Raw genomic sequence first — 14,344 nt, 5'->3', positions numbered from 1 at the left:
TCTATTTATACAAAACGATTTTGGTTTGATCAACGATGATGATGATGATGATGATGATGATGTAAAGATGATGATGATCGTGGTATTAATTGAACAACTACTCTATATAGATATAGATGACGGGATGATGTGAATCTGCATATATTCATGATTTGATGTTTGATTCGTATTTGTATTTGTATATAAGTTTTAGAGATGCTATTAGAGAAATATTTGGGTTTAATCTCTGGTAACTATTTAGGTGTTAAATGAAGTTTTTGTTTTTGGTTTGATTTTGAAACTTTCTGGGGGTTTTTAGTGGTATTATTGGGGAAGAAAAATTGGGATTGAGCAGTTGTACCAAGTGCATCAACACTTGTACTTAAAGATTGGTATGATATAGATGAAGATGGATGCGTAGAAGTTAATGGACAAAAATGCACACATAGTCCACACTTGAATAAAATGACAAAAATACCCTCGTGTGCTTGGCACATGCCTGGGGTTAACGGTACCAATTTAACGTCTATCACAAAATTGGACTATCCATGAAAAACGTACATACTTCTGGACTATTTAGTTGAAAAAATCAAGTTTGGACTATCCGTGTGTTTTCCTGCAAACTACATTGACTATCCGTGTAATTTTGTCTGCAATTTGTGTCATTAAGTTAATAAGAGCACTGGAGTTGTGACTGAGGTCACTTGGCATATCAGGCTTGACTTGCTAAGTCAGAAAAAGTGGGGAGTGGTGACCTCTGTCAGTTGGGCATGTCAGTTTATATTTTTATTATTATTTTTATGATTTTAAATATAACATAAATGAATATAATTATAAAAATTAACATAAATAGAAATAACTTCCATTAAAATAAAAATAAAACATTACAATTCCTAAAAAAAAAAAATTACAATTCCTAAATAAATAAAAAAACATTACAATTCCTATTTATTAAGAACAAATACGAAACGATTCAATTTTCACTTCGAAGCTTGGCCCGAATCGCCGCTGTCTTCGCTCGAAGAACCAATGCATCTTCTTCATCCATTCCCGCGGTAGACATTTGTAGTATTTTCAAATCAAAGTAACTAGTCATTGATTCAAAAGTGCCTCTTGCACTTTCATCAAACGAGGATCTTGCGGAAGCGGCGGAGCTCGAAGACGTCTTTTGTGATTTTGATTTTCTTGATTTTCCGGGAGGTCGTGGTGTTGCATCCTCCCCAAATAGCTCCGCATTTGGATTCTCTTCCGGTTCTTCCGGTTCCTCATCTAGATCACAATCATCCAAACTAATACAATCACGTTTGGTTGTTTTAAGTGGAGTCGGGTTGTTCCACTTATGCTTGTCTTTTAGGAATTCCCAAGCTAGGTAATTGTTAAACTTCTTAAACGTCTCAACCTTGTATTGTGCATCACAACGTTCATTGAAATTGACATCACCCTCGCCACTACGTGGAACTCGTTTGAGAGGACTCACGATTCCACCATACTTTCTGCAACATTCATTCATTTTTGTCCATTTGGAGGTCAACATATCCTTTGTTCGTTTGTAAGGTGGACCCCTAGAATGGTACTCATTCATAACCACGTTCAAAAATGAAGATGACTTTTGATCAATGCCTTGGTTTGGATCTTCAGAAGCCGCAATCCACGATTGAGCTAAACGTAGCTCATCTTCGGGTTCCCACAAGTACTCAGTTCGTCTTCTAGGTTGAGACGAATCGACCGCAACTTCTTTTCCTTTAGCCTTTGCTCTCGACTTGCGTTTTGGTGCTTGTGGTGTTTGTTGTGTTTGTTGAACTTGTATTTGTTATGTTTGTGGAACTTGTGATTGTTGTTGTTGCCACAACATAAACGCTTGCATTTGCTCGGGAGACATTTGTGTAAATGATTGTTGTGAATTGGCAAAATTTGAAAAACCGAGATTAGCCTCACCACCACCACTAGCCGAACCTTGAGTCGATCCGGGTGAATAGGGTGAGAGTGGACTCCATTGTGGATGATAATAATTTGACATTTTTTTTGTGTTAATGAGATTTGTGTTTGTGAATGAGATTTGTGTTTGTGTTTGTGTTTGTGTTTGTATATATATAGAAAGTAAAATAGAAAAAAAAAAAAAAAAACAGAAAAAGTGCCCAACGGCTATGGGTCCGTTGTTTTTTTTTATTATTATTATTAAACGTAAACTTCATTTTTCGTCGCCATCGCGACTGACTTGTCCGAGACGCACCAAACTGAAGGGGTGGGGGAGTGGGGTGACGTGCGACTGGGTGTGGGACGGAGGGGGGACGAGCCTCCACTCCCCTTGCTCTAATTTTATATGCCTTTTTGTTTTGGGTTCCAAACAAAAGCTCTAAACTTTGGGCTATAACTGAGGTCTAAGCCCATCACTCGCAGTATATATATTAGTCAGAAATCCACCAATTCACCGTAACTCACTCCACTGCTTCTGCACTGATCGGACCCTAAATTATCATCGGCAAACATCTCGATCTTAAATTCTTACTTCTGCACTGATCGATCGGACCCTAAATTATCATCGGCCGACGTATAATTGGATCTTAAATCCGAAATTTGGAAACTGAATACTGTTGTCAATCATATGCACGGTTGTCGTCACATCTATACACCTCAATTATTTCATGGATCCTTCTATTATGAAGTTTCTCGAAGAAGATGAGGTTCTGTTTATATGTATTATGTGTGTATTAGGTTTTAATTGTCTAATTTATGTTGAAAATTTGAGTTTATTTTTGTTGATTTTTTATTTGCAGGATGAAACAATGCATTCAGGCGCCGATGTTGAGGCATTTACTGCTGCCCTAAATAGAGACATTGAAGGGGATAATAATAATAATAATAATAACATTAATAATAATAATAATAATAATAATAATAATAATAATAATAATACTTCAACACCTCAATCTCAACCTCAACCCCAATCTCAATCTCAATCTCAACCTCAACCTCAATCGCAACATCCACCTCAACCTCTCAGTAAAATAGAATCTTCCAGTGGTATTTCGCAATCCTGTTACTTTTTTTGTATACAAGTTTTTGTATTTGGATATAAATATGCAATTTCAGTTTGGTTATTGTAGTGAGATACTTTGTACTTCAAATTAGGTTTTGGAATGGTAGAATTCAGAAATGGGAGAACTTGTTACCTTTAGGTCTAGTTGTTCATGTCCATTGGATAGTATTGTATGTTTGATTGCTTATTGACTTTAATAGATATTGTTAACGGCCATTTTCTTTGTAGCTCGATTATATATCGTTTTTATGTTTTTTTAAGAAAATTCTAACGATGGCAATACCTTAACTTAAACATCCTGTATTGTACATCTTTTGGGTAGAGACTATAAAGGTACAAGCTTGGTCTAGCTCAATAGATCGTTGATGCTCATTATGATTAGTCTTGCACTCTTGCTCAACCAAAACCTTTTTTTGACAACCCATTGGTTCGCTTAATTTTATTACAAACTAGAAAGTTTGCATTCATTGTGGATACTAAAAAGGTTTAACACATATATAACCTTTATTAGGTTTTGCATGCATAAAGGCATATAAGATAGTAAAATTTCAGATGATGGTAGGTGTTTGCTGATATGATTCTTCTTTTTACGTTCATGTTTATGTTTATTCTTGCCTCTAAGATCTTTGTCAGACACAAGTTTTTTAATAATATTGCAGCTTTATCTCAAGTACCTAGTCATACTCCAAGCCAACTATTTCAACAGTGGCAATTATCCAAACGTGAAGTAAATGCTAGCATCGTTAAGGAAGAGGACGTTAAGCCAAATATTCATGAGCTAAAATCATCTGCAATGGAAGTAACTCGACAAGTGTCTGTTTCCGAAAGTCAGCATCCACCAAATGACACAACACGTGACATAAGTCACACTCAATCAGAACCGAGCAGATCCCAAGATGTTCATATGTCTGAACCAATGAACATGCAGAATACTGATAAGAATCCTGCTCAGAATGTTACACGTAACCCAGACAATGAACCTCAGTTGCAAAGGATGCAAAGAATGGGTAATCAGCAAGCTATGCAAACGGGTCAAGCAGGTAATAATGCAACGGGTCGTCCAGCTGGCAAGCAAGTACCTTTTGCTCTGTTGCTCCCTGTTATAGAACCACAACTTGATAAAGACAGGGCTATGCAACTTCAGGGTCTTTATGCTCGATTAAAGGTATGATTTAGGGTGTGACCTTTAACTAATTATATCTGGAATTTTCTTTCTTTTTTGTTATTCTTGTTTATGTCTTCATTGTGAATTTTTTTTTTTATTTTGTCAACCCATCATGCTGAATGATCATGTTATTTGCAGAACAATAACATTAACAAAGAAGAATTTGTCCGCCACATGAGAACTCTTGTAGGAGATCATATGCTTAAGCTGGCAGTCTTTAAGTTACAAAGTGAGCAGGTAAAGATAACCACTATCTTCATTTGTGTTTAGGTGTTCATATGTTTTGTTCTTATTTTGCTTATGGTCCTACTCAGCTTGCTGCTAAAAATAATACTCAAAGGCCATCTTCTTATGTTGGATCTTCATCGATGCATCAATCATCCGATTCAAACAATCCACAAATGGATCAGAAATCGCGATTAATGGAACATCAATCAGATTCTCATGTTGTACAAACAAACCACATGTCGTCTAACGTTACTGTCACTAAACAAGACAGGGACCCGCCTCCGTTTCCATTACAGGGACTTGGAAAGCAACAACCACAACATATGCACTATCCACAATCATCGTTTTCTACTTACGGAAATACTGTCGGTAATTATCACCCGAATTCTGGCGCAATTATGAATATGCCATCACAATCCTTACAAATGAGGCAAGGCCCAATGCATCCTACAATGGGCCCCCAGCCCATTAATCCAATGAGCTTGCCTGATATGAAGAGAATGCATGGGAGCGGTCTAGCTCATTTCACTACTAATTCACATAATTCGGGCCATTGGCAACCGTCAGTGCAAAAAGATCAAAGTCTTATGTCATCAATGCCTTATCCCAAACCGGACCACGCTGAACAACTGAATGACCAACAACATAAATCCCAGTTGTCAACGCCACATCAGCATGAACAAGGGAGTGGTGTTTCAGGGCCTTTAAAGGATGAAACTTCTGATATGTCTGCACGACCCGGTTTCTCTGCGTCTATGAGCAAGCCCGGTCAGATGTCGATCACAGCCCAACTTGAACGCCAGAATGCGGTAATATGACACGTATATTAGTTCTTTTCCTGATTATTTTCTGATTTTTTTGCTAAATTTGTTAATTTATATTCTCTAAAATACATGTAGGCTGCTGCAAACTCTTCATTGGTACCCGGAAGTAATGCAAAGACGCCCCCGAAAAAGCCAACCGTTGGCCAGAAAAAGCCATTGGAAGCACCCGTTTCTTCATTAAGGTAGTTTAGTTTTTATTGTCTAAAGATTTTCTTAAACTATAATCTGACTTGCTCTTTCTTTCATGAATTTATATGCAAATACAGTAAGAAACAAAAAGTTTCTGGAGCGTATTCAGATCAAAGTATTGAGCAACTTAACGATGTAACTGCTGTTAGTGGAGTGAATCTAAAGGTATACTTTCTTCTAATTCCAAGGATGCGATTGGGCTGTTTACTTTTTTTTTTATTTATTTATGTATAGTCCTGTTTTCATTTGCCTTTGTTTGGGAAGGGGTTTATGATTCTGTGTCTCCTAGAAACAGACCAATTTTCAGATTAAGTGACAAATTAAGTGACAAAAAAACAACATTTTTACTTACTGAATTAAGAGCTGTACAGAAATAAATCATTAAGTGAAAAGTAAACAGTATATGTGACGTAAAAGTTAAAACTATGAAGTGATTTAATTACTGGTCTTGTAGGAGGAGGAAGAACAATTATTTTCTGGGACCAAAGAAGACAGCCGAGTTTCAGAAGCGTCACGAAAGGTTGTTCAAGAAGAAGAAGAACGACTAATTTTGCAGAAAACACCACTTCAGAAGAAACTGGCTGAAATCAGTACAATTTCACTTGATTATCAGTTTCTTGTTATTCTTTAATGTGAAATGTGATTTTATGTATGTAGCTTATAGTTTTAATGTTGTAACTATTGTTTAACAGTGGCAAAATGCGGTATAAAGAACAGTAGCAATGATGTGGAGCGATGCTTATCACTGGTGAGCTACAAGTTATCTTATTGTAATAAATAAATTCGTACACTTTTTTTAAAATGATTTGGTATTCAGTGTGTAGAGGAAAGAATGCGCGGTTTGATTAGCAACCTCATTAGACTTTCAAAACAAGTAAGTATTTTTTATTTGATATTTTCACTTTTGATTTTAGATTTCCAAACCTATTAATTATTTTAATTATTAATTATAATAATAATAATTTAACAAAAAAATGTAGCGGGTCGATATTGAGAAGCCTAGACACAGGACGGTTATCACGTTAGATGTTCGAAAACAGATCATGTCAATGAATCAAAAAGCTCGGGAAGAATGGGAGAGGAAGCAGGCTGATGCCGAAAAACTCCAAAGAGCGGATGAGGCAAGTGTTACATTTTTTTGCCAGTTTAAGTAATAATTAATAATTAATAATAATGAGTAATAAAAGATAAATATACCAATGCCTCATTAGTTGAAAACTTCCGATTAGTCGGTCAATGCTAAAAAGTCAGGTCAAAGTCGGGAAAAGTGGATCGAAATCAGTCCATGTTAGTCAAAAGTTGACTTTTTGGCCTTTTTCTAGCATAAACGAAAATTCCAAACCTGTTTGAATATTAGCTGATAAAAACACCGACTTACATAGTATCGGTAAATTAATACAACAACAATTATAGTAAATAATTACAAAAAACCTATATATTATTTAAACTAACACCACATCATCTTATTTGTAAATAATTTATCTTTAAAATATTTTATGTTTCAACTATTTATATTTAATATATCTTTATTGAAAAGTCAGTGTTGGTCAAAGTCCGTCTCACATCTTTTTGAACCTTGGCAATGAGGTTCGACTTGTTTGACTTTTTTGTAAATGCAGCCTGAAGGTAGCGGTGACGGAGAGGATGGTCGTGGAAAATCATCCAAGGTATTATCAGATAAAATTTGCTTTGTAATAATTTCAAGTATGTTTATTCTTGTTTATAGAAATATATCTCATATATGTGAAAGGTAAACAAAGAGGAAGATGATAAGATGCGAACTACGGCTGCGAATGTCGCTGCACGAGCGGCTGTAGGAGGAGATGACATGCTCTCAAAATGGCAACTAATGGCAGAACAGGCCCGACAGAAACGTGAAGGTGGGCCTGATACAGCATCAAGTTTGCAGCCCAGTATAGATGTTGGGCCTAAGCCCGCTATGAATTCCGAGAGAAATATTAAAGATAACGCCGATACTGAGAGTGGTTCTGGTGTCGTCGCTACTACTCCTGGTTAGTATACTCTCTTTTGTTGTAAATCTAATTACTCCTTTTTAAGAACATACCGATCCGATTTTCCATTATTCGTTTAATTAATTAGTCAATGTCGGTTAATGGGTCAAAATTGGATTTGTTGGTCAAAGTCGTGCAAGGTCAAAATAGGTCTAACAATTTAATATGAATTTAAACTAGAATTTTAGAGTTTTTGAATAAATGAACAATTATGTTTATGTGTATTGACAATTATGTTAAAAGTTATTGTTATGTTTATAGTTATCTTCTATATTTACACACGATTTTGAAATATATTATTTAAACATATGTCTTTATTATTGTTCTTTGCTCAAATTACACTGCCAGTTCTTTTTCTATTTCCGATACCTATAGAATAAGAAGGGAAATAAAATGGCGTTTTTTAAAGTGTAGCTTCTAACTTATTAACTACTACTTGCATTGAGCTTCTTAAAACTGAGGTGTAATACAGGTCCAGCAAGAAAATTGTCAAGGAATCAAGATCTGGTTCAGAGTATTAGCAGCAGCAGCAGCAGCAGCAGCAACAACATAGCGCGTACAATCTCAGTCAAGGATGTAATCGCTGTTCTTGGGAGAGAAGTTCAGATGTCAAGGTCGACCCTAATTTACCGCCTCTATGAAAAAGTGCGTTCTGATTCTGTCTAATACGTGATGTACGTCAGATTTGCTTGGAAACAACATTAATCGAAAATTTTGTAGTTCTTCATTTGGTGTTATTTATACATTGCATTTGTATCTGGATTTCTCTATCTATTATGTTAGTAAACAATGTGTATCAATTAATTAATTTAACTACCAACACAAATGTAATTGTAAAAGTGAGGTAAATACAATTGTAGTTGTTTATAGTCACACTAGTTAAAAGTTAACATTTGATTGCTACAAAGTCATTTAAATATTATAGTTCATGCTTATTTGGTTATTCATGCAGATGCTTTTATTAGCATATCATTTTTATTATCACCGCTGAGATTAGTCGGAAAATCATTCAAAATCGATCAAATTCAAACTTGGTCAGTATCTGAATATCCGAACTTGGAATTACACGGCGAGTCCTCCGTTTTTGCAACTCGGCGAGTATTTGGCAAGAATTCGGTCAAAACTCGAAAAATTGATCAAAACCAAGTCAAACTCGAGATTAGTCGGAAAATCATTCAAAATTTATCAAATTCAAACTTGGTCAATATCTGAATATACGAGTACTCCCTAAGTTGCCAATTACTCCATAAAAAGTCCCGAATACCCCGAGTAGCAATTTTTGCAACCTTGGATATTATTAGGTTTAGTACGGTACGCTAGGGGTCACATATGAAACATCAGAATTCTACAGGTATATAACTGCAGTTCTACTTGTGTAAGTTATATTTTCAAGTGATAGCCTTCGATCAGTGCATTATTTAAAGGTGCTTATTTAAAGGTCGGAGCTCGGAACCAGGTGTCTTTTTTACTAATAACATATCAAACACAATGTTAACAACTTGACACGAAATGATGATATTATAAACATATTGTTTCAAGCACAATTAAACCAGTAAACCACACTCGTAAAGCAAGTTTCACAGTGATATCATTTCTTCAAATGGGGGAAACAAGCGTACACATCAGCTTTCGGATGTTTTGCTTCAGCATGTTCCCTGCATTTCACCTCCGACGTTGTGCAAATGAAAGTTTGCATGCATACCTTGCACTGAAATTAAAAAAAAAAAAAAAAAAAAAATTAACACACACAAAATCAGATTCAAAAGCCTCTATCAAATCAGCTACATATTACAAGACAATAACCACCAATTAGCTACTACTATAAGTAATTTGCTTATTTGCAGGACCATAACAGCAATGTAACAGTTGCTTGATGCCTTTTAGTAGTATATATATATAGTGGTAGGATCAAGAGGGAAGTAACCATTCGGGGGGAAGCGGGGGAAGCAAAAACTTTTTTTTTTTCTTCGTTTTTTGAAAAAACTTTGTTCACGAACATTATAGATGAGATGAAAATATGAACATTTAGTAGAGACACTTTGTGATAAATGTTTTTATTTTGGCGGGAAAATGCTCGAAGAAGTAATATATAACAATTATCGTGTTTTTCGAGCGTATTTTGAGGTTTTAGCTATTGGGGTTTAGATATTAGGGTTTAGATATTAGGGTTTATAGGGTTTAGATATTAGGGTTTAGAAATTTAGGGTTTAGGGTTTAGATTTAGGGTTTAAATTTAGGATTTAGATTGAGGGTTTAAGGTTTAGGGTTTAGGGTTTAGGGTTTGGTGTTTTGGGTTTATGGAATAAACACAAAACACGAAACCCTAAACCCTAAACCCTAAACTCTAAATCGGGCTAAATTTTACTTCACAAAACATGAAAAAAAAAACGTTCATATTCTTCACGAACAATATTATCTTGAATGTTAGTTTTGTCGATCGTTTTCCCGCCTAAATAATAACATTCGCCACGAAGTGTCTCTTCTAAATGTTCATATTTTTGTGTGATCTTGATGACGGAAAAAAAAAATTTCAAAAAAAAACGAAAAAAAAAAATATTTTGCTTCCCCCCGCTTGGTTACTTACCCATTGATATATATATATATATATATATATATATATATATATATATATATATATATATATATATATATATATATTTAACTTGAAGAACCAAATCTCAAAGATTAACATAATTTCATTCAACTATGTATGACAAAAATATACCGTTTCAATTTACACGAAACATTACCACTTGAGCAAAATATTCATCAGACATTTGAAAAGCGTGCAAGGCTTTGTTTGCTCTTACAACAAACTTAGATAAAGCGTATTGGAGTAGGTATACAATTTCAAACAGACTAGCATACAAGTATTTAAGCAGATAATAAGTGCGTTAACAAGACAATCACAAATTTCGGCCAAACTACTTGTTTAACGCATAAAAAAGTCTAAAAAATTTTATACCAAATTTCAAGCAATTTTTTAAACACATTACAAGCAAAGATTGATGAATTATAACATATAGAAGAAAATAATTTCATAAATCTTGACAAATATCAGCAGATCTACAAATAGTAGGAACCAATAAAACAAAAATCCACCTCCCACAAGTGAACATCTTGATAGATCAGCTCAATCATTAATTTTATTAAATTAAAATACTTTCAGCTACTAAATTAACCGATTACTGTTATAATTACAAGAGACGAAAAGAAAACCTGGATGTTCATAGCTTTCTTGTTGGCTTCAAGCTGACTTCCTGAAAAAAATTAAAATATAACAAAATTAAGATGATAAACTTAGGCATGATGTTAATTATGGTTTTTATTGTTCCGAAGGTAAAAAAAAAAAAAAAAAAAATGGGACCTTTTCCAGCAGCTTTGGCTTTCTCGAGATTCTTCTCACGAGCCATCTTTGATTTCTGAGCATTACCTCCACCCATGATTTTCCCTCTTTCTTTCTTTCTCGCCCACCGAATTCAAAACCCTAATTTTTTCAATTTGGTGCCCCTCTTTTGGGTGGAATAGAATGTGTGGTATTTATACAATGATTTATATTATTAATTAAATTAATTAATAATCAATTATTATATATTATTTCTTTAAAAAACACTACTTTATCCTTAATTTATAGTTCATTATTTCATTTCAGAATGTTCCAAATTAATTATCTAATTCCATAAATAGAGAACAATAAGAAACTTAAATTCTAGTATGTCCTTAATTTATGTGGATATGATTAAAGAAAAAAGAAAAAGGTAAAGGTAAAACTAGAAAGTAAACAGAAAGTACTGTACTTTTATGACATTTTCTTAAACTGTGTATTTTTTATCTGGAGACAATTAATATGAGACGGAGAAAGTTCGTGATTTACGATGTATATGACCACTTGTAACGTGCGTGATCGACACTAAAAATCAACCTACACACAACCAAACACGTCGTAGCACGACATGCTAGTGGCCGTAAGTTCTGGCATGCTGAGTTCATGCACGAGGGAATGAGACAACGTGTTGGCAACGTGACGAGCTCCTATTTGACCAAATTCATATTTCCGATCGTTTGAGAAAAAAGTAAAGGCTAGCTTTGCAAACTGATATAGAATTAAATATTAAATAAATATAATAAATTTAAACACTTTTTCAACTAAATATACAACAAAACATATTCACATTTTTTACATAGAAAATACATGTTCTCTTCTCAACTTCTACTTTCATCTATATTATTATTATAAACCTCACTGAAAAATGTCTAATCCAAATCAAAACCCAAACCAAAACACGAACGAGTGGTCTTGTTATTATAATTATTTGAGTAATGAATCTACTACTCTCGGATCGTCGTCATCAACCCCAAGTCGACCTCCAACACAACAATCTACACTTGGTTTTTTCGATTTTAACCGATTTCGGGTTAATTTCAACCAACAAATTCAACAATTGCAACAACTCGAGATTAAAAAACCAACTTTTCAACCATCTCAACGACAATAAACCAAATAACAACAATAAACCCAACCAACACAAACAACCAAATCGCAACAAAAAAGAAGTCATCAAAGAAAGGGTAACGAACTAGAACCGTGCAACAAGATGGTTTGGACGCCACAAGAAGAAGTTTGATTAGCAATGTGTTGGATTGATACATCCGAAGATCCGTTACAAGGAAACTTTCAAAAGCGGGCGACTTTATGGGGTAGCGAAGCCAGAAAATTAAACGATGGTGTCGATGAGAACACAAATTATTGGGCAAATGACGATAACTGGTCGAGGCCTGAGGCATTTCAAAGATGTTGGCTCGAAGAAAAACGCAACTTAAGACACAACGGATTAAATACGCAAATCGATTATTCAACGTGAATATTCAATACCCATAAAGTTAAACCTCAACGACTTATGTAAACTACTAAATCAATTAAAGCTTGAGATCTAAGACATTCTGTCAGACACAAATCATTCATAAAGTATCAGTCAAAATATCGATTAATCACCGAATCAATTTTACTTTCTTGAAGAACACATAAACGTGATTTTTTTATTTTTTTTTTAGATCTATGCTTTAATTTGTGTAGAACAATTATTGTGGATTGATTCTTGGTCACAGATTGAAGCTTTTAATCCTTTAATCAATCCAAAGCATCAAAATTACATAAGCACTCGGAAAACAAGAATACAAAATAATATAAATGAAACTCAGTAGTCGTACACGATTTATATATCTTAAAAGAATTTCGATTCGGTATTGTGATTTAATCGTTCAACAAAAAGTATACTTCCAAAAAAAATAATGTAAGAACTAGAAGGGGTTTGGATAGTTTTTAATCAGTTTTGTAAAAATTTTCAATCTTTTTATTGATTATCAAATTAATGTGTAAGTTTTAACGCGGAAGCAATTTTGTTCGATACTCGTTAATGTCAAGCGAATGTAGAAAACACAATCACATGGATTTATCATGATTGGTGAGGATGTTAACTAATCATCCTTAATTTACTCTACGACGCACTTTATCGAGAGTTAGCTTCACTAAGTTATTCTCCCAACTATGGTGGAGATCCATTTACAAAAAGTGGTCTTCAATAAGCTACACAAACACTATCTTTGATCACCTTAGATCACATTTGTCTTCACCTTGGACAAGCACTAATTTTCTAATGGAAATTTGATCAACTTCATAAGTCCTTTTAAGAAAGTTGGATCACTAAGTACGATGATGTTCTTATCACAAGATCACAAATTCTCTAATGAGATTTATACTACTTTTTTTATCACTCCAAAGAAAGTAATTTGCATTACAAACTCACAAAAGATAAATATTAAGCTATTGAGTTTACACTATTGAGTCTTTTGTTGTGTCGGTGCTTAATAGTGATGTCTCACTGTTGAACTAGCAGAACTTTTTATCGTCTCTTCGTTATTTTTGACTTCTATATTTTTGACATTAAGATCGATCATTTAATACTTAGTTTAACAAACGACTTCTATATTTTTGACTCGTATCGACACTTTGAAAGTGTTGGTCATTTTTCTAGCGAAAGTGGAGGCTTTATGAACTCGTGTTATTTACGATGGTTATACGTATATGGATTTATTGTTATCATCAAAACTCTTAACAAAAGTACACAAGGGCATTTATTATTTGAGTATATGACGTGTCATTATTAACCAACATGATTAATTTTCGCACAAAAACAATATATCTAAACACGAAAAGCTTTTGGAGATCTTCCCAGACAAAGCCCTTGTAAATTGGAAATTTTGGCAATTAAAGTTGTTGTAAACTTTTGGCCTTCCTAGCTGCTCGCCAGGTAGTCTTTATCAATAAAATTTGATCGTTCAAAGAAAAAAAAATATTTGCAGCATTCAATATAGCTAGATTCGTGTATATAGATTGACAGAACCGAGAATTGTAAACACAAAATATATTAATATAAATCAACCAAGATTACAATCCACGACTTTTCTTGATCTTTGTTAGCATTTAGACCATTCTAATGAATCTAGAGAGAACTTGAGGAGTGTGTGTGTGTGTTTTTCTGGTGGAAGTTATACCGGTGGCTAGGGTTGCATAGGCTATTTATGTAGGATTAATGTGCAAGGTACAACATATAACTATATGACCAACTTCATTTGAGCTTTCGGGGTCACACACATATACACCGAGACGTCAAATAAAATATATATATATATATATATATATATATATATATATATATATATATATATATATATATATATATATATTACTCAAGTAACAAAATAAGTTAAAATATTTAATTATTTGGAATCGATATTAATTCATTTACTATTCACATGAATAGTAAATCAAAATTAATTCATTTACTATTCATATTGTGACGACCCGGAAATTTTCAACTAATTTTAAACCAAACTCTCGATACGATTTAAT

At 33.8% G+C, this 14,344-nt stretch overlaps 2 protein-coding genes across 2 annotated transcripts; one reads left to right on the top strand and one right to left on the bottom strand.

The window, feature by feature from the left end:
- The first annotated feature begins 2,436 nt into the window (after positions 1-2,436).
- On the top strand, positions 2,437-8,300 carry LOC139892256 (transcription initiation factor TFIID subunit 4b). The gene is made up of 14 exons (XM_071875299.1): positions 2,437-2,660; positions 2,754-3,000; positions 3,676-4,181; positions 4,320-4,418; positions 4,496-5,218; positions 5,309-5,415; positions 5,500-5,587; positions 5,877-6,012; positions 6,115-6,170; positions 6,240-6,296; positions 6,403-6,543; positions 7,042-7,089; positions 7,173-7,434; positions 7,907-8,300. The coding sequence occupies exons 1-14, from the start codon at positions 2,622-2,624 to the stop codon at positions 8,098-8,100; spliced, it is 2,703 nt and encodes a 900-aa protein (XP_071731400.1). The 5' UTR covers positions 2,437-2,621; the 3' UTR covers positions 8,101-8,300.
- Positions 8,301-8,876: 576 nt separating this feature from the next.
- Positions 8,877-10,959, bottom strand: LOC139892255 (uncharacterized protein At2g23090). The gene is made up of 3 exons (XM_071875298.1): positions 10,802-10,959; positions 10,654-10,694; positions 8,877-9,142 (listed from the first exon to the last, which is right to left on the bottom strand). The coding sequence occupies exons 1-3, from the start codon at positions 10,875-10,877 to the stop codon at positions 9,023-9,025; spliced, it is 237 nt and encodes a 78-aa protein (XP_071731399.1). The 5' UTR covers positions 10,878-10,959; the 3' UTR covers positions 8,877-9,022.
- Positions 10,960-14,344: the final 3,385 nt, after the last annotated feature.

Source organism: Rutidosis leptorrhynchoides, chromosome 2, assembly GCF_046630445.1.
Source record: "Rutidosis leptorrhynchoides isolate AG116_Rl617_1_P2 chromosome 2, CSIRO_AGI_Rlap_v1, whole genome shotgun sequence".
Lineage (NCBI taxonomy): Eukaryota > Viridiplantae > Streptophyta > Magnoliopsida > Asterales > Asteraceae > Rutidosis > Rutidosis leptorrhynchoides.
Note: the sequence above shows the minus strand (reverse complement) of the source record. Positions and strands in the feature narration are given on the sequence as shown.